Here is an 18,151-nt window from a genome sequence, read left to right on the forward strand (position 1 = left end):
TCTCTAGCCTGACTCACTCTTGCTTGCATATTTATACCTGCTCCTGGAAATTTCCACTACATGCATCCGAAGAAGTGGGTATTCACCCACGAAAGCGCATGCTCCTATACGTCTGTTAGTCTATAAGGTGCCACAGGACTCTTTGCTGCTTTTACAGATCCAGACTAACACGGCTACCCCTCTGATACCATCTATACACACATTTTCTTGCACACTTTGTATCACATGTATGAATCACCACTATCCAACTAATGATGATGTAAAATAATTCTTCTGCCTGGTGTATTCAAATCGCCATGACAGCTCCAATCTGTTCTCATTTACACCTGAATAACTCCATTGACTTTGCAAGGGTGCAATCAGAATAGACAACTGGAAGCATTGGCGTTAGATTTTATTCTAAAATGAGAGTTCATTTCCAGAGTGTTTACAAACTGACAGACTTCATTTTCATCAAGATTTCTTAGCTGATTTAGTAATTTACCAAACGTACCAAATATTGATCTACATACAGCATGGGACAAATTCTACTGTCTGTTAAAACCAGTGTAATGTTACTGAAATCAATTTATGAGGCAAACATTTAATTTAACATGCAGGCTACTGTTCCTAAATCTAAATATATAGCAGAGCATATATTTTTGTTTTAATTAAGTCAAACTTTGTCACTGTCGTATCTTTATATAAAGAGGATAGTCTGCCAAGGGCAGAACTTAGTCCTACCTACAAGACAGTATGTTGTGCCACAACCACTTTAAAAGAGTTTTTGCAGAAGCCAAAGAATGTGCATGTTGTTATAGGTTTCAGAGTAGCAGCCGTGTTAGTCTGTATCCGCAAAAAGAAGAACAGGAGTACTTGTGGCACCTTAGAGACTAACAAATTTATTAGAGCATAAGCTTTCGTGGACTACAGCCCACTTCTTCGGATGCATCCGAAGAAGTGGGCTGTAGTCCACGAAAGCTTATGCTCTAATAAATTTGTTAGTCTCTAAGGTGCCACAAGTACTCCTGTTCTTCTTCATGTTGTTATAAGAGGGCATATGGAAACACAAGCCAATTAATAGTACTGCAGTCTTCAGTAAGAGGCACTGTAGTTTTGTAACCCAAATCCTCAGGCAGAAAGTCCCATGTCCATCTTTCTCTGTTGTTGTACAATTTTGGTAACTATGCATTATTCAGCAAGGGATTTGGTGACGATAAAGAGGATACGTTTAGCTGAAAAGACCAAAGAAAAGTGAATTCCTGGGTTTGTGTTCTTTTAATATACAAAGGGACAATCGGAAATATTGTATGCTATGCTGTGTTGTTGTAGCCATGTTAGTCCCTCAATATTAGAGAGACAAGGTGGGTGAGCTCCAAGAAAAGATATTACCTCCCCCCACCTTGTCTCTTTAATGGAAACAGCCTTTCTAAAAAGAAATAAGCCAGTGACAAATTCTGAGAGCAGATTAAAAGGAAAGTACAAGCTGCCTTACTACATATTTAGACTTAGGAGCTGTAACCTGGCTCTCTACATTAAATGTTTTCCTTAGTAATTTAGCTGCCACATAATGAAGCTGAAGTCTGCTGGAAGGTGCCACCTAGTGGATTATACAATAAATTTAAGTTTAAATCCTTTCATGAGGGGAAGGATGGGTGAAGAAAACCGTTTTTCGGTTTTGTTTTGTATAGATTTTTGTGTTACAGTAGGAAATAAAAACGTAGCATCAGCGCTTTAGTTGCAAGAGACCTGATATTTACTTTAGCTGTAACCCCAGCAGGACATTGTATTGCCACAGACCGGATATTTGTATTAGCCTAGCTTCACTGCTGTTATGCTTACAGTGCAGGTTCATAATTATGTGGGTTGCTTGCTCTTAATTTAAGAAATGAATCAACTCACTGTTTTGGGGAAGTTCTGTTGCATTTTGTAGACTGCTGTTTTACGATTTAAATTATGGTACAGTAGAATCCACTTAATTGGTTCCCTGATAAAGACCATTCTCTCTTAATTGGGACTATTGCCAGAGAACTGATTTGAAGCAATCATGCATGTCAATAACATCATCAACCAATGGATTAATGGCACAGTAAGTTGTGGATGTCTGTTAAAATGGCACACATAGTGTTTGCTCTAGACTTGTTTACGGTAAGTTGATATTAATTGTGGTGGGGCCGCTTTATTCACTTTGGGTGCAATTTATTCCAATGCAGAAAGCCCATCAGAGGACCATTGGCACCATTTAAGCTCTAGGGATGATCCTCACTCTTTGTTTCCCCTGCTGCTGTATTATTGCTGTCAGACAAATACATCTTAAATCCTGTAATGTGCTTCATGCTTTGTAAATTGCTTATTTTTAAGGACATGCATTACAAGTAAGAGAATGTTTACTTACACTGTATTCCTATGAGTTTCCACTTTTGGGACCATCACTTCATTGGTATGTTTACTTCCACCGGGGTACTAATTGAAAGGATTATCCTACCTTTCATAAGCAATTAATATATCAGCTTCCCCCACCAATTCATATTGGTTATAGCTGCCTTTGGCCACACGGCTATAGTTAAAAGTCATGTAGCCATTTCTACTATGTTCCCTGTCTTCACAGTTTAGTTTTATCATACACATTTGCTCTGCGATGAAATTTGATGTAGGATGTCACCCTGCAGCCCACTGATTTTGTTTTATTTTGTTATCCTTAGTCATTTGAATCTGCTTCAGAGTTAAAACAAACGCTGCAAACTGGTCAGCTGTAATGCCATTGAATATTATTAAAACTGATGTAAACTTGGGGCCATCTCAGAACCTCACACTTGACACCATGCTACACACCATGGCCACTCAGGATTTAATGGCCACAGCAGGCAGAGAACTTAGATTTGCCTTAATCCAAAAGCACAGATCTGTACACTTTGAGCTAAAGAAGAATGTCCATTAGCTGTTTGCAGTATAAATCTTACGCCATGCAGCTAAGCAGTTCTGATTCCATCCAGTGATAGGCAGCAGTATGCATTGATGCTAGTTAGTCCACTGCAATTGCATGGGTAATATTTTTTAATGCAATAAAAAAAGAGTGCCTGATCCTACAATTGGTCCATATGCGTATCCTCTCTGCCCAGGCAGAACCAGTTGAAGGAGCAGGGGTATAGTGCAGGTATAACAACTTTTTTAAGTTGTTTTTTGAGTATCCATTTGTCTTCATTTATCTACACACATGCAATTCCCACGGACTTCAAGAAGCGATTCAGCAGGAGAAGAGGGCAAGGAGCACAGAATTTGGCGTTTATATGCTAAGTGATCTGCAGCTGCATAGGGAACATTATTGTGTGCAACTTTGTAAGGTCTGAATTGCCACAGCTGCTGAAGCAAAAAACAAAACATGTACACCAATAACAAAAGAAGTTACATGTTCAGAAATGGATAAATTCATAAAATCAAGCAGTTAAGGTTTTCAGCTCTACCTTAAATTCACCTTCGCTTTGTCTAGATATTACAGCACACATGAATAAAGTGTAAACTTTGAATTTCTTAGCTTTAGGGATTGAACCCAGAATCGTAATTATGATGTTAACAAAGTATTTTGTCTTCAGATTCACAGAAAAAAATTAAAGCTGCCTCCCAAACTAGTTTTACATTATAACTTCTATGGTAATGAAGGTTATTTACATTTCCCAGTGGGTGTGAGAAAGAAGTATTAAACCCCTCAATATGCCTATAATTACTAACTAGTCTATAAAGACAAAATAAGAATGTTCAGCTGTTAAACTCTAACAGGCAAACAGTGAATGTAAAAAAAAACTGCTGTTGGCAAACAAAATGAGTATCTGCACCACAGGCACAATTAATTCAGTAATTGTGCAAGGAGCTAAAGGTGAAAAGACAGCATCTCCAACTCTTTGCTCCATTGCACATCTTCCCTTTTTGTCTATTTAACTGCACTGTTGTACATTTAACTCTTGATGTGTCTGCACTTTTCCAGCAATGCAAACGTAGGTCATTGCAACACTGTATGTCTAACTCCGCTTTGTTGCACCTTTGTCCATTTAGCACCTGATCTTTGGAGGCATTGAACACCGATGTCCCCCACTAACTTCAGTTGGACTTGGGGGGATCAGCACGTTTGAAGATCAGGCTATTGCCTCTTTTATTGGACCTTTACGCCACTGCAGGTTTATCACCATTGTACCCCCCAACCTTTTGAACCCCTGGATCCCTTGCACCCCAACCTTTTGCACTAGGTCCCATCTTGAACCTCTAACTCTTTGCATTAATCCTGTGCTCCGTTGCACCCGAGCCTTTTGAATGATTGCACTCCTGGCAGCCCTCGCCCTTTGCACTACTGCACCCCGGGCACCTCTCGCCCTTTGCTCTGCTGCTCCCCAGCCCTTTGCATCATGCGCCTCCTAAACTCCTAACGCTTTGCTCCGTTGCAGCCCTTGCAACCTCCGCCTTTGCCGCTGGCTCAGCCCCTGCTGGGGGACCGATCGCACCAGTAACTCCTGCCCCTTCTCCCCCAATGTTTGCCCCTAGTTCACTCTTGCTGCAGCGCGAGACTCCGAACGACTGGGCGGTACCATTCACACACGCCGGGGGAGGGGACGGACGTTGGAGCCCGGGCCAGGGGAGCCCGGTGCGGTGGGTGTGGCCGGCGGGGGGGGGCGGGGCGCTCTGTGAGCGGCCCCCCCCCGCGGTGGGAGTGGTAGCGCCCGCCCCCCGGAGCGGAAGTGCCGGAGTTGCGGCTCGCCCGAGCTCTCCGGCGCTGGCGCGCGGGGAAAGTTGGGCGGCGGGTCGGGCTCGGCGGCGGCTCCGATGCGGCGGAAGCAGAAGCGGCTGCTGCAGGCGGTGGGGCTGGCGCTGGCCGCCCTCGTCTTCCTGCCCAACGTGGGGCTCTGGTCCCTCTACCGGGAGCGGCAGCTGGAGGGCGGCGCGGGGGCGGCCGGAGCCGCGGCGGCAGCAGCCGGAGGGGAGGCGCAGGTGAGCGGCTCCTTCCATAGGGGCTGGGGGAGAGTCGCCTATAGGAGAGTGTGGGGCAGGGGTTCGATGGGGGAAGTCGTGTATAGGGACGTGGGGGGCAGTGGCTCCATGGGGGAGGAGTCGCCTATAGAAGTGGGGGGGAGGCTTCCTCCATAGGTGCCTGGGGGAGAGTCGCCTATAGGGACGTGGGGGGGCAGCGGCTCCATGGGGGTTAGTCTTGTATAGGAGCGTGGGGGCAGCGGCTCCTGCCATAAAGGCTGGGGGCGAAAGTTGCCTATAGGGACGTGGGGGGGCAGTGGCTCCGTGGGGCAGGAGTCGCCTATAGAAGTGTGGGGGGGAAGGGCTTCCTCCATAGGTGCCTGGGGGGGGAGTTGCCTATAGGGGCGTGGGGGACAGCGGCTCCATGGGGGTTAGTCATGTATAGGAGCATGGGGGCAGCGGCTCCTGCCATAGGGGCTGGGAGGAAAAGTTGCCTATAGGGCGTGGGGGGTCTTTGAGGGAGGGGAATGGCTGCAGAAGGGAGCAGCTTGTTCCTATAGGGAGCAGAAGGGAGCAGCTGGCCTCCTATGCCCCCTATAGGGGCAGGTCCCTGTATACGATGTATGGATGGAGGAGGCGGCTGTCCCTGGGCTGAATCTGGGAAGGGGCAGAAGAGGGATGCTCCTCTTCCCTGATTCTCCCTATGGGAGGTGGGGATGATGAGGCTACCCTATCCTTCCCTACTCCCTGCCCCTCATTTCTCCCTCCCTTTTGGGGTGAGGGTAATGTAGTTGGGTCTCTAGCCCCACCTTCCCCCTCTCTCTATCTCTCCTAGAAAGGTGGGGATCAGCGGGGGGGGAATAAATATTACCTGCTTTTCCTACGTCTCTTATGGGGAGAGGATGAAGGAGGCTAGCAGTGGCCGCCTGATGCCCCCATCCCCATATCTCTGGAAGGGTTAGAGATGGGGGGAGGCCCATCTGAATGTTCTCCTTGTCCTTTGGGGAGGAGGGGGAGATAGGGGCCACGTTCACCTTTCCAAGGAGGTGGCAGTGATGGGGGCAGGTACTCCTTTGTTCTTTGTGCCGTTTTGTTTAATGGGGGGTGTCTTGAGTACCTGACCCTTCAGTGTCAAAGTAGCTTTATCCTGCTTGAGTGAAGCTCCATCACTTCTTGATTGTCATAGTCTGAGTTCCCTTCTTTGTCCCATTCTTGGTTTGTTTTTGTGTCATTAAGAGGATCTGGGGCTTAAGGAGCATGAAATATCAAATCAGTTGAGCTTCTCCTTTGCAAGGCTGCCTTTGTTCAGAATCACTTAGTTGTCTAAAGCTTTACCTCCTTGGAGACTTGCCATTGCAACTGTGCCACGAAGGTGTAGAAACTTGGAATCCTAGCTGCTCCTTAGTGAGGAAGAGAGAGAGCTCTCTGAGGAAGGCTCAAACTGGAGATTTGCTGTTCCCTCCCAAAAAGAAATAATTTTTCAGATTCAGGTACTTGGTAGATGCCTTTACAATACAATATATCGATACAGGCATGGTTATAGTCCTGTCCTTGTGGTATTCTTAGCTGATAATGAAGGGGACCTCTCCATGTCAGCTTATATAAAACATACCATGATGCATGTATGTCTTGTGACTTCTGAAATCTGCAGAGTTTTTTAAGAAATTTGCATAGTGAATATTAAATGCTTGGAGTTCCTGCTGCTGCTGCCTTATACCCGCACTTCAGTTGCATGCAGTGATTCTTTGGAGAGCTCTTTGATGATAAAAATCAGGTCAAACTGGTCATTGGTCTATGACTTCATGTAATTTGCTATTCTGTCAAGAGGGGAGAGATGTAAAATCATGTGGCTTGTTGGCGAATGTGTGGGAGGAAAAGGAAGCTGGCTTTTATCCAAAACAAAGTATATAATTTCTGATTGGAACATAAAATAATTTTCTAGCTAAGTTTTTAAAGGCTGAAAATATGGTGAGAATTATCCTAAGTTCCTTTTTTATTTTGATCTTTCAGAATCATCATTGTAGAATTGCCTTAATCTTGGATTAGCAGTGAGCCTGTGAAGCTCCTTTGAGGTGGTCTGCCACTACTCCCCTCCCACTCCACCCCCCCCCCGATATCTATGAATTTTCCATATGTAAGAATCTCATGTTATCCTTATTGAACAGTGGAGTTCATATTCTGTATCTTATTAATGTTAATATTTTAACACCTATTAGATGCATGGCAAAAAGTCACCAAATTTTGACCTGTCTTTAGTTTTGACTCTAAGCTAAACAGGTCAGAAACTATATCCTACTGTGTGTGGGGGGGGAAGTCCCTAGGATATCTTGGTTGCTATTGAAATATTACTACTGATTCACTTCCAGTAGCACCCACAATGTGCTTGTTGCTTTAATAGAAAAAAAAGGTATTATCCCGGTCTTAAGGAGCTCACAATCTTAATAATTCATACTGGGTTTGTTCCAGACACTAAAAATATAACTAATCTAAAATCCTATTTTTAATATAGGAAAATAAAAGGAAAGATACTAAACATATTGAGTAAAAGGCTGCTTAATCGCCTTACAGTGCAAAATAACCGTTTACATAAATAATCTCTGCAGTTGTTTAAATCAAATCACAGAATTATAGGGTTTTTTACAGCAAGAATGAGTAAAATTATGCGCATGTGTAAACTTTGCAGGATCAGGCTATAAGATAATAGCTCCTGTTATCACTGAAAGAAATTATCCTGGAGGAGAAATTTGGTTATGTTGGCACAAATAACTTCAGCCGCAATGAAATGAAGGCAAAAAACAATGTTTTGTTATTGTCATAGAGTTAGCCTCTAACTAATTAAGAAGTTTTATTGGACACAAGGGTGCCTCGTCACATTTCTCTTTTGGCCTCTCCTTCTCAGTGCTGATAAGTATTAATGGTTTTGTCTTCTTTATTTATCAGCTTCCAGTTTGTAAATCAGATAATCTATATGGCATTCTCCAATACTGTTGTCTGTGATGGAGCCAGATCAGAGAACTGATGTGTTAAAAGCAAAACTTGTAACTTTGTACTCCTCAGAAAGCTCCTCAAAAAGCTGTAGGCAGAACAGGGAAAAATATTTGCCTGTTTTTATCTTTAATTTTGGCTTTTCATATAGTCCCATCTTATAAAAAGACTTAGTGGAATATGAAATGCCTTTAATGTTACATTAAATTGAGCTGTTCAATAAAACCTGCCTGTCTTATTCCCTTTTAGGTAGGATATAATGTTTACTGCTGTCACTTGATTTTTTTTTTCTTTTTCTTCAGAATAACTGCACCGAACAAACATTCAAAGTAACAGTTGGATTAAAATATAAAAAGCAGTTCCGGGAACACAAAGATGCAGTATCAGTGACTTAAATTCTAGACTGTACTAGGGAATCTGTCTGATTGTCTTCCTTGTGTTGCCTGTTACCTTTAGCATGGCAATAAATCAATACAAGGGATTTTACCCTGTTTAATTTTTGTAGTGGCTGATAAATGTATCAGAAAATTAAGTATTTTGGAACCATGTAAATATATTCTAGGAAAGATTATGCTAAATTGTTTCCACATAAATGAGTAGACAGCTAATCACTTACATATTTGCATGCTCAGGTGAAACATGATGCTGGCTGAAAAGAATATTGATGTAATAAAACAGATTAGTTCTGCTGGCATTCATTATTTTTTCCATTGGATTTGTTTTGGCGCTCTTAATGTAAGAGGACAGGGCCACAAAAAGTCACTGGCTTTGCAGATGTTGGAGATACTAATGTAATGAGTTATACTTTACAACTAACTACCTGTTCAGAAGCATCTTTATACCATATTATATTGGTATAACTGCTAATCAGAAACTATAAACTAAGAAGTCTATTGCTTCTCTATTACTCGTTATATGTAACTGTGCTAATGGGGGCTTTTAACATAGGAACATCTAGTGGGGACTGTATAACCTACAGGTGTGCTATCCCTTCTGTTGACAACCAACATACTAGTTCAGTAGGTTTTACATTCTAACCTCAAATTTTATAACTGAACTGGTATGCAAATCTCAGGATGCTCAGGTAATAGTTTGTAAATCTTACCATGCAGTCATCTTTTTTTCTCGCATAAGCAAATGTATGGTAGGTCAAACAGTGTGTGCTGCAAACTAAAAGATTTCCCAGCCATGAGCTCTGTCATAACTGTCTCTTAGATTAGAAAAATAGGGATGCAAATAGGAAAATAAGGCAACCTACACCTGCTAAAAACAAAGTATAGCTGAACCCCGCAAATCCACATTTAAAATGGTCTCTTGGATTTAGTTTTTATTCTAGCACAGAGAAATGAGATTTCACTGCTGTGCTGGAAACAGGGCGAGTGTGAATTTCTTGATGTACCAGCTTCCTATCTTCTCAATAATGCCTTGAAGTCTTTCCCCATCACTTTCTAGTTTGCAGACATTACCACTCCCATTGGTGGTCCTCCTGCTAGTGCAGGTTATTGAGGTTCTTCTGTATATTTGTTAGATGTTGTCTCGTTGCTTCTAAAAAACTTGACATACTTGCCAGAACTTAAAATCTGGCAGTCTACAATGGGTTTCTCCTTCACTGTTGTGGAATGAAGATTCTGCTGGTGGTGTTTGAAGAATGTTAGGATAGCTGAAATACTTCTGTTGCATGCAACACCAGTGTACTGTGAGTGCTGACTATTATCCACATGGATTTGTGGGCTGCTGATTCATGTTAGGTAAATACTTGCCTAGAACCAGTCTTCTAATGGTTTAAATTGTAGTTCATTATTATCCCTCTTTGGTAACAGTCACCAGCTCTCTCCTGTCTGCAGAGTGTATCATAAGGGAGTATAGGGTTTTTAAAACGCCGTCTCTTTTTCCCTGTAATTTCTATAGAGTGTAAGTAATCTTCGGGGAAATTTTCAGGGGACAAAAACTTGCTTTTTATGTATTACTCAGAATTTGCTAAACAATAACAGTGTTATTATGAAGTAGCTACTATTTTGTTATCAAATTATGTGGGTGCTTTACAGAGCAACCCTTTAGCTGGTTGTAGCACTAATATTTACTCTCTAAATTCACTTGTATATGTAATGGAACTATATAAATCACATCGATTATTCAGCTTGTTGCCCTCCACTGTTAGTACAAAAGAGTAAAGCAAAGCCCATCCACCTTCTGATAGTTTGACTCATTTCATAAATAAGTTTATTGAAAACGTATTTATAACTGAAAAATCGTTCTGTAAAAAGCTTTACCTGGTGAGTTTGGGGGACTAAGCTATACATTTTAGCAAAATGTAAGGTTTGACTTTAAAAAGTTTCCTATGGTTGCAAAGAGGACCTTCCAATTCTGAACTGAAAATGAAGTGATGTGCTGTCTTCCTGTGTCTGTAGCCAAACTATGGTGCTCCTGTTGTTGCTGATGTCTCTGTCAAGAAACCACGAAGTAAAATTAGTGACCCTACTATTCCAAATCCTGAGCAGCTGTGAAACTGTCAAGAATTGTCAGTTTCATGCTGCTGCTGGGGAAGGCTATGAGCAGTTGCAGTGGAGCTATTCACAGGGGAGGAGGACCTAAGCAACAGTAGCTGGGTGATGGGAGGGAATAGCTGACAACTGACATCCTGCTCCCTAACAGCCGGGGGGACTAGAGGAGAGAAGATCCGTTTCCCATCAGCTGTCAGCAATGGGAAAGTTAACTTCAAATTGATCAGATATCTACTAACCAAAGCCTGATATGAAAGACCTTTGAGCAGGGTCTGGAGCAGTGCCTTGACAGAATCCAGCACCCGCCCCAACTACTGGGAGGTGTCCTAAACCTTGTTGAGATTCCATCACTGTCTACTGTACCTTTGGCTAGCCCAGTACCTGATAAAGCAGGATCTGAAAAGTTTCACTTTTGTAGCCAAGTATTTTTATATCATGCTCATGGGGACTGAAGTCCAAGTGCTACAACTAAGCAAACCTGTTCTGAGAATGACTCTTATTTTCAGTATGGTAATCAGCAAAGATCCCTTATTTCAGTATGATTGTGCAACAGGGAGATTGTTCTGGGACTGGACTTTTTAAGCAGCACAGATGCCTTATGATGCTTAATAAAATGAGCTTTAGGTTGTAGCTACAAGGCTAACTTTCCATAGTTGTTGTTACTGATGAAGCTACCGGGGGGTTTGGAACATCGAACGGAGCTAAAGCATAGAACCAAAATAGAATTTTTGGCTGAGACAAGGGAGTGGAAAATTGCACTTTCTGGGATTTCTTCTTTCTAGTTTTGGCGTGCCAGATGACTCCTCTTAGCTGAGACAGCCATGTAGAGATAAGAGAACAGGTGGGTTGTATTCCAGGCACCTTATGTTGCGTGAGCTTAAAATGATTACTCTTCCTTCTGTTTGCTCTTTGAGGTCCCTTCCCTTTTAAAGATTCTGGCTCAGTCGTTAGTCGCTTTAAATTGACTCAGTGTGCTGCTTAAAAAAAAAAACTGCAAGGGCTTTCTTCTCTTCACTGATGGAAGACTTTTTTTATTATTATGAAGACAGTTTGTAAAAATGTTCTGGCTTGAAACATCTGCTTTTTACATCACGTCACTGAACACCGTATCATGTAGTTGTCTGTTTTTCTGTTTCGCTATGAATATGGATCATATGTTGACTGTCAAGATTTATGTACAACCAAACTTAGTTACAAATTCACTTCCTAGATAGTTTATCAACACTTTTGGGTGAATGAGCAATTGGTGGCAGCTTACCATCAATGGCAATTCTTAAATGTTGTATCTACTGAATCTGCATAGAATATAATGAAGTTGACCCCAAATGTGTCCTTCGAGACTTGTAACTACAAATTCTTTATTACCTTCTGTGACGAACTGGGCCTGTTCTCACGGTGGTCTGTGAATGCTGACAGGGGAGTGTGACTAGGATGGTCTGCATCGGGGGATGGGAGCCGGCCCAAGGGAACATACCTGAGCTTGTAACATGAGAACCCAGGAGGGGGTTGGAGGTCAGATGACTCCGGGGCCCGGGAAACTGAACAAAGGCTGTGGGAGGGGTCGCTGAAGGAGAGTGCGGGAAGCAGGCTGGAAGGAGGCTGGAGAGATGGCTGGGAGGCAGAGATGGCTCTGACCCCCCAAGGGGGTGGGCTGGCATGCCCTGGGACCCCAAGCTGGACCTAACTGAGGGGGGCCCTGTTGTCTGTGCCTGCAAGACCTGTCTTGGACTGTATTCCTGTCATCCAAATAAACCTTCTGCTTTACTGGCTGGCTGAGAGTCATGGTGAATCGTAGGAAGCCGGGGGTGCAGGGCCCTGAGTTCCCCAATACTCCGTGACAACTGGTGGCAGCGGCGGGATCTACTGCACCCCGTGGACGGCGCTTCCTGCAGTAAGTGACTGGGGAGCAGTAAAACGAAGGGGGATTGACGGGGACCAGGCCTGCTGAAGAGTGGGAGAGAGACGGTTATTACCCCTGGGAGTGTGTGACCAGCGAGAAGGACTTTTGCAGTAACAGGGTCCCCCGTGGGATCACAGCGAGTGGTCCCAGGGGCGGAGGAGTCTGCAGCTCGACCCTGGCAGAGAGGTGGTGACCTCGAGAAGGGCTGGCACACTAGGGGGCCCCCTGCAAACTGTGGGGAGCTGTGAGCACACAGGCCGGTGAGTGGCCAGCAGGAAGATGTATGCCAAGCGGCTTAAGAGCGACCTGGTGGAGCTGTGCAAGCAGAGGCGGCTGCGCATTGGGAGGCTCACCAAAGAACAGCTCATCGCCCAGCTGGAGGCGGAAGATCGCGCGAATGAACTGATCCCTGTGTCTCAGGGAAGCAGCCTGGCAAATGCAGCGCAGGCACCAGTGTCTGTCCCAGCTGGGAGTGGTCAGCCGGCTGCTGAGGGCTTCCCGAGACCCCTCCTTCCTATGCCTAGGGGAAGGGTGGGGAGGAGCCCAGCAAATACCGAAGGCGCCGTGATCCCCCCGGCCAGCAGGGGGTCCCCCCGGCGAAGCTCGCCGGCCAGCAGAGGAGCCTCCCGGCGACGTTCGGCATCCGGGGAGCGGAATTGGCTGGAATGGGAGAAAGAGCTAAAACTGAGGGAGCTGGAGGATCGTGAACAACAGAGACAGCGTGAAGAGAGACAGCATCAGCGTGAACGGGAGGAGAATGAGAGACAGAGACAGCATGAAGAGAGACAGAGACAGGAGAATGAGAGACAGCGTCAGCATGAACTGGAACTGGCGAGACTGAGGGGCAGCGAACCCCCGGCTGCGGTGAGTGAGGGGGGACCCAGGACTGCACGGAGCTTTGATAAGTGCATCATGGCCCCATACAAGGAGGGGGAGGACATGGATGACTTCCTGGAGGCCTTTGAGACGGCCTGCGAGCTGCACCGGGTTGATCCCGCGGACAGACTCCGGGTCCTTACCCCCTTACTGGACCCCAAATCCGTGGCATTGTACCGCCAACTGGGAGAGGCAGAGAAAGGGGACTACGAACTATTCAAAAAGGCCCTGCTACGTGAGTTTGGGCTGACTCCTGAGATGTACCGGGGAAGGTTCCGGAGTCAAGATAAAACCCCTGAGATCTCATATCTGCAACTAGCCGTCCGCATGGAAAGATACGCCAGCAAGTGGGCTGGTGGGGCCCAGACGAAGGAGGACCTGATTAAACTGCTGGTACTGGAGCAACTGTATGAGCGGTGCCCATCCGACCTGAGGCTGTGGTTGGTGGACAGAAAGCCAGAGAACCCGCGACACGCCGGGCAGCTGGCTGATGAGTTTGTAAAGAGCCGGTCAGGGGGTGGCAGGGAGGAGCCCCAAAGGAACAGGCCCGCCGTGATGCAGAGAGAGAGTCACCCTGGGACCTCCCAAAGAGGGAATATGGGGAATCCCCTCCCACGGGGAATGCCCAGCGTCAGGGACAACCGACCGGCTCGAGGGGACCCACAGGACATGAGCTGCTATTACTGCGGCCGAAGAGGCCACGTTCGGGCCCAGTGCCCCAAGCTCAAGGACAGACTGAGCAGACCGAACCCGCATAGGGTTAACTTGGTAGAGGCCCAGACGGACGAGGGGCAGGCTTCTCACGCAAGAGGGGCTGGCAGCTTATCAACTGCTCAAGAGAGAGAAGGGCCCCAGGCCAGCTCCTCTAGGGGGCTGGATGCCCCAGACTCAGGGTTTTTGGTTTATACGGTGGGCGCGGGGCTGTCCCTCCGGAGAGAGTACCTTGTTCCCCTGGAGGTGGATGGGAGGAAGGTCAATGGATACTGGGATACGGGCGCAGAGGTGACGCTGGCCCGGCCCGAGGTGGTGGCCCCAGATCAGGTGGTACCCAACTCCTACCTGACCCTGACGGGGGTGGGCGGAACACCAGTCAAAGTGCCCGTGGCAAGGGTACACCTGAAGTGGGGGGCCAAGGAGGGCCCCAAGGATGTGGGGGTACACCCGTATTTGCCCACTGAGGTATTGATGGGGGGGGACCTGGAGAACTGGCCAAGCAACCCCCAAAAGGCACTGGTTGTGACCCGCAGTCAGAGCCGGCGAGGGGCCCTGCGCCCTGGCCTTGGGGGGGGTGCCTTGCCTGAGGCGCAGGACCCTAACCTGGTGGGGAGGGAACGCCCAGGGACGCGGCTCAGGGAGGCTGCAGCTTCGGACCCAGCGGGCGATAAAGAGCAGGTGGCCATCCCTGTCCCAGCTGCTGAGTTCCAGGCCGAGTTACAGAGAGACCCCTCCTTGCGGAAGATAAGGGACCTGGCCGACCTCAATGCGGTACAGACCATGGAACGAGGTGGCCGGAAAAGGTTCCTGTGGGAGAAGGGGTTCCTGTACCGAGAATGGGCTCCCCCAGGGAAAATGGAGTCAGGGGGGATCAGGAGGCAGCTGGTGGTACCCCAGAAGTATCGCCGCCAGCTGCTGTGCCGGGCCCATGACATTCCCCTCTCAGGGCACCAGGGAACCTGGCGTACCCAGCAGAGGCTGCTACGGAGCTTTTACTGGCCTGGGGTCTTTGTTACTGTCCGACAGTACTGCCGATCCTGTGACCCCTGTCAGAGGGGGAGGAAGGCCTGGGACAAGGGGAAAACAGCTTTAGGACCCTTGCCCAGCATAGAGGATCCTTTCCAGAGGGTGGCCAAGGTAAAAAGGGCGGCTCTGAACCAAGAGAGCCCAAAGCACAGACCTCCAGACTGGAGCGCTGGGAGAAGACCACAGCCCAGTTGGAACCCCAGAGGTATGGGGGTGGGAAAAGGGCACAGGCCGCATAAACCTTCCCACCTGCGAACTGCGAGTGCCATCAAGCACCCCCGACCTAAGGGGGCGCGTGGAACGGAAGGGGCCTGGTGTAACTCCCACCAAGGAACTGGAGGGATGCGGGGGCATCCATGGGAACGGGGGTAGGTTCGAACTTCCCCAGGTCACTGGCTAAAGTGACCCCGCTCAGTTCGGTCTCGAAGGGGGGAGAGATGTGACGAACTGGGCCTGTTCTCACGGTGGTCTGTGAATGCTGACAGGGGAGTGTGACTAGGATGGTCTGCATCGGGGGATGGGAGCCGGCCCAAGGGAACATACCTGAGCTTGTAACATGAGAACCCAGGAGGGGGTTGGAGGTCAGATGACTCCGGGGCCCGGGAAACTGAACAAAGGCTGTGGGAGGGGTCGCTGAAGGAGAGTGCGGGAAGCAGGCTGGAAGGAGGCTGGAGAGATGGCTGGGAGGCAGAGATGGCTCTGACCCCCCAAGGGGGTGGGCTGGCATGCCCTGGGACCCCAAGCTGGACCTAACTGAGGGGGGCCCTGTTGTCTGTGCCTGCAAGACCTGTCTTGGACTGTATTCCTGTCATCCAAATAAACCTTCTGCTTTACTGGCTGGCTGAGAGTCATGGTGAATCGTAGGAAGCCGGGGGTGCAGGGCCCTGAGTTCCCCAATACTCCGTGACACCTTCCCCTTCCCTGACAGTTAAATATGATTGTCACAGTGATAGTATAACCAGCCGCAGTGGATGTTATCAGGACACTTGTACAAATGTCATGACTCAACCTTTGCAAGCAAAAGAAACTTTGGACATTTCATGTATGAGTAGATCCTGTTTGAATGGCTACGCACAAGTGTTCTCTATTCCTGTCTTGTTTGTGTATAATCTTCCTGTACGAGAGTTTGCCGGGGCTCGACCCTCGCCGGGGCGGCGGGGAGCCACACCGGCTCACTACACACCAGTGAGCTTGGGAAATTCGTCCGGTCTCACTCGGCAGCTCTTGCTAAAACCAGAAGAACACTGTAAGCCGAGCCCACTCAGGGCGGGCAATAATGCTACGTCAAGAGCTCAGGCCCTCAGTCAGGGCTGAGCAACAATAGTACAAGGCCCAAAGCCTCAAAAGGCCTGGGAGAGGGGGAGATTGCCACCCAACCCGTGGGTGGCAGGGGGGACGCAGGCCCTCCCACTCCACTGCATCCCAGCCCGGGGCCCTAGCAGCGGCAGAAGACCCACTGCTGTCAGTGGGGATCCTGGCCGCAACACACTGACATAGGCTCTGGCAGTGCTGCAGCCAGACTGGGGTCGGCTGCCCCCGGGCTACTTCCACACTCCCCCTCGGGGCCTACCTGGGTCCTGGTGTCGGCCTCTGGGGGGATCCAGGACCATGGGTTCATCAGGGCAGGGATTGATCGGCAGGCCCGGCGGCTCCTCCGGATAGCGGGCGCAGGGCAGGCCCGGCAGCTCCTCTGGATAGCGGGCGCAGGGCAGCCCCGGCCAGTCCTGGCGGCCGCCTTGGGCTGCGGGGTCTTCCCAGTCATGAACTAGGCTGGAGACGTCTGGTCTCTCCGGCCGCTGGGGCCTGACTGAGCTGTGAGGGCGAGCTTTTATACTTCCGGGTCGCCGCCTGACGCTCTGAGGGGCAGGCTCAGAGCTCCCTAGCTCCACCCACTCCGGCCTCCGGATACTCTCTTCCCCCTCCGGGGCGGCGGGGAGCCACACCACCTCACTACATTCCTCTATAACTTTTAGAGGTGGAGTAGACGGGTAGCCTTCAAGTCCTTTCTGAAAAGTCAGATCTTAGCCAGAGATGTTACCCAATAACACTGTGCCTGACATGTCACTAGAAGTTGAATTATGTGCTGCATAGGGTTCTGTCTGATTCAATATATTTCTTAAATTAAAGCAAAGATAGTAAAAACAATTTGGCTAGATACCAACATATCTATGAAAAACAGCCGTGGAGCTAATTTGGTACTTTCCCATCACCCCATTCCTTAATGCTGAGCTCCCATTTGTAGGCGTGCATCTACACCAAAAATATTTTGTTCTTGTTTTTCAGTAACGGGGCAGCTGCACCAAGGTGGCATAGATGCTAATGTAGTCAGGACTCAAATATTCTTTAACAACATGTGAAAGAGCTAGGCCCTCTCTATACTTGTATTTAAGCTACTGCTCCCTTTGATGTAGCTGCATGATTGGTGGAAAACTTGTAGACAAGGCCTGGGAGAAGTTGGAAATTATCCCTACTGGTTCTTATTTTGACTCTTCCAAATGAATTGCTAATGCTTTCCTAAAAACCTTGTTTTTATTACAGCACCATGCTTGAATATAAGTGGCTCAGCACGTGGGCTGCACTGCTTCATGCTGTCCTTAAGCACTCCAAGTCATTCCCAGCTATTGCTCCTCTTTATTTGACACTGAGAGTATTAAAACTCATCTGTAGGGTTTTACCCCTACACATCCTTTGAAACTGGCAGCGTGCATGTGGAGTAACAGAAAAGCCGCTAGTAGTTCTATGTAGTGCATTCTGATGGTCTTAAATCACAACACTGTTACTGGAAGGAAACATAATTAGAATACAATCTTATGTGCAAGGGGAGCAGAGTTGGTGGTTTCCATAACATCTGTGCATGTAAAATCTTAATAGTACATATTTATTTGGGTGTTACCTAATTTGATTGTGAAATTTCTTCTGGATCGTTTTTCTCAAAAAATGGATGGAATTCTTCCATAGCAAACCAGTTAATAAAAAAAACTTCAAAAACAGACTCCAACGAGAGACTGCTGAGCTGGAATTGATATGCAAACTAGACACAATCAACTCCGGTTTGAATAAGGACTGGGAATGGCTGAGCCATTACAAACATTGAATCTATCTCCCCTTGTAAGTATGCTCACACTTCTTATCAAACTGTCTGTACTGGGCTATCTTGATTATCACTTCAAAAGTTTTTTTTTCTCTTAATTAATTGGCCTCTCAGAGTTGGTAAGAC

General features: G+C 47.3%; 1 protein-coding gene across 1 annotated transcript in view; it reads left to right on the forward strand.

The window, feature by feature from the left end:
- Positions 1 to 4,677: 4,677 nt before the first annotated feature.
- Positions 4,678 to 18,151, forward strand: part of GALNT10 (polypeptide N-acetylgalactosaminyltransferase 10) — a 128,857-nt gene continuing 115,383 nt past the window's right edge. The window contains exon 1 of the mRNA XM_005300030.4: positions 4,678 to 4,953. Within this exon, the coding sequence (XP_005300087.1) occupies positions 4,789 to 4,953 (165 nt within the window). The 5' untranslated portion in view covers positions 4,678 to 4,788. The remainder of the gene's footprint in view (positions 4,954 to 18,151) is intronic.

The sequence above is a fragment of the Chrysemys picta genome, chromosome 8, assembly GCF_011386835.1.
Source record: "Chrysemys picta bellii isolate R12L10 chromosome 8, ASM1138683v2, whole genome shotgun sequence".
Lineage (NCBI taxonomy): Eukaryota > Metazoa > Chordata > Testudines > Emydidae > Chrysemys > Chrysemys picta.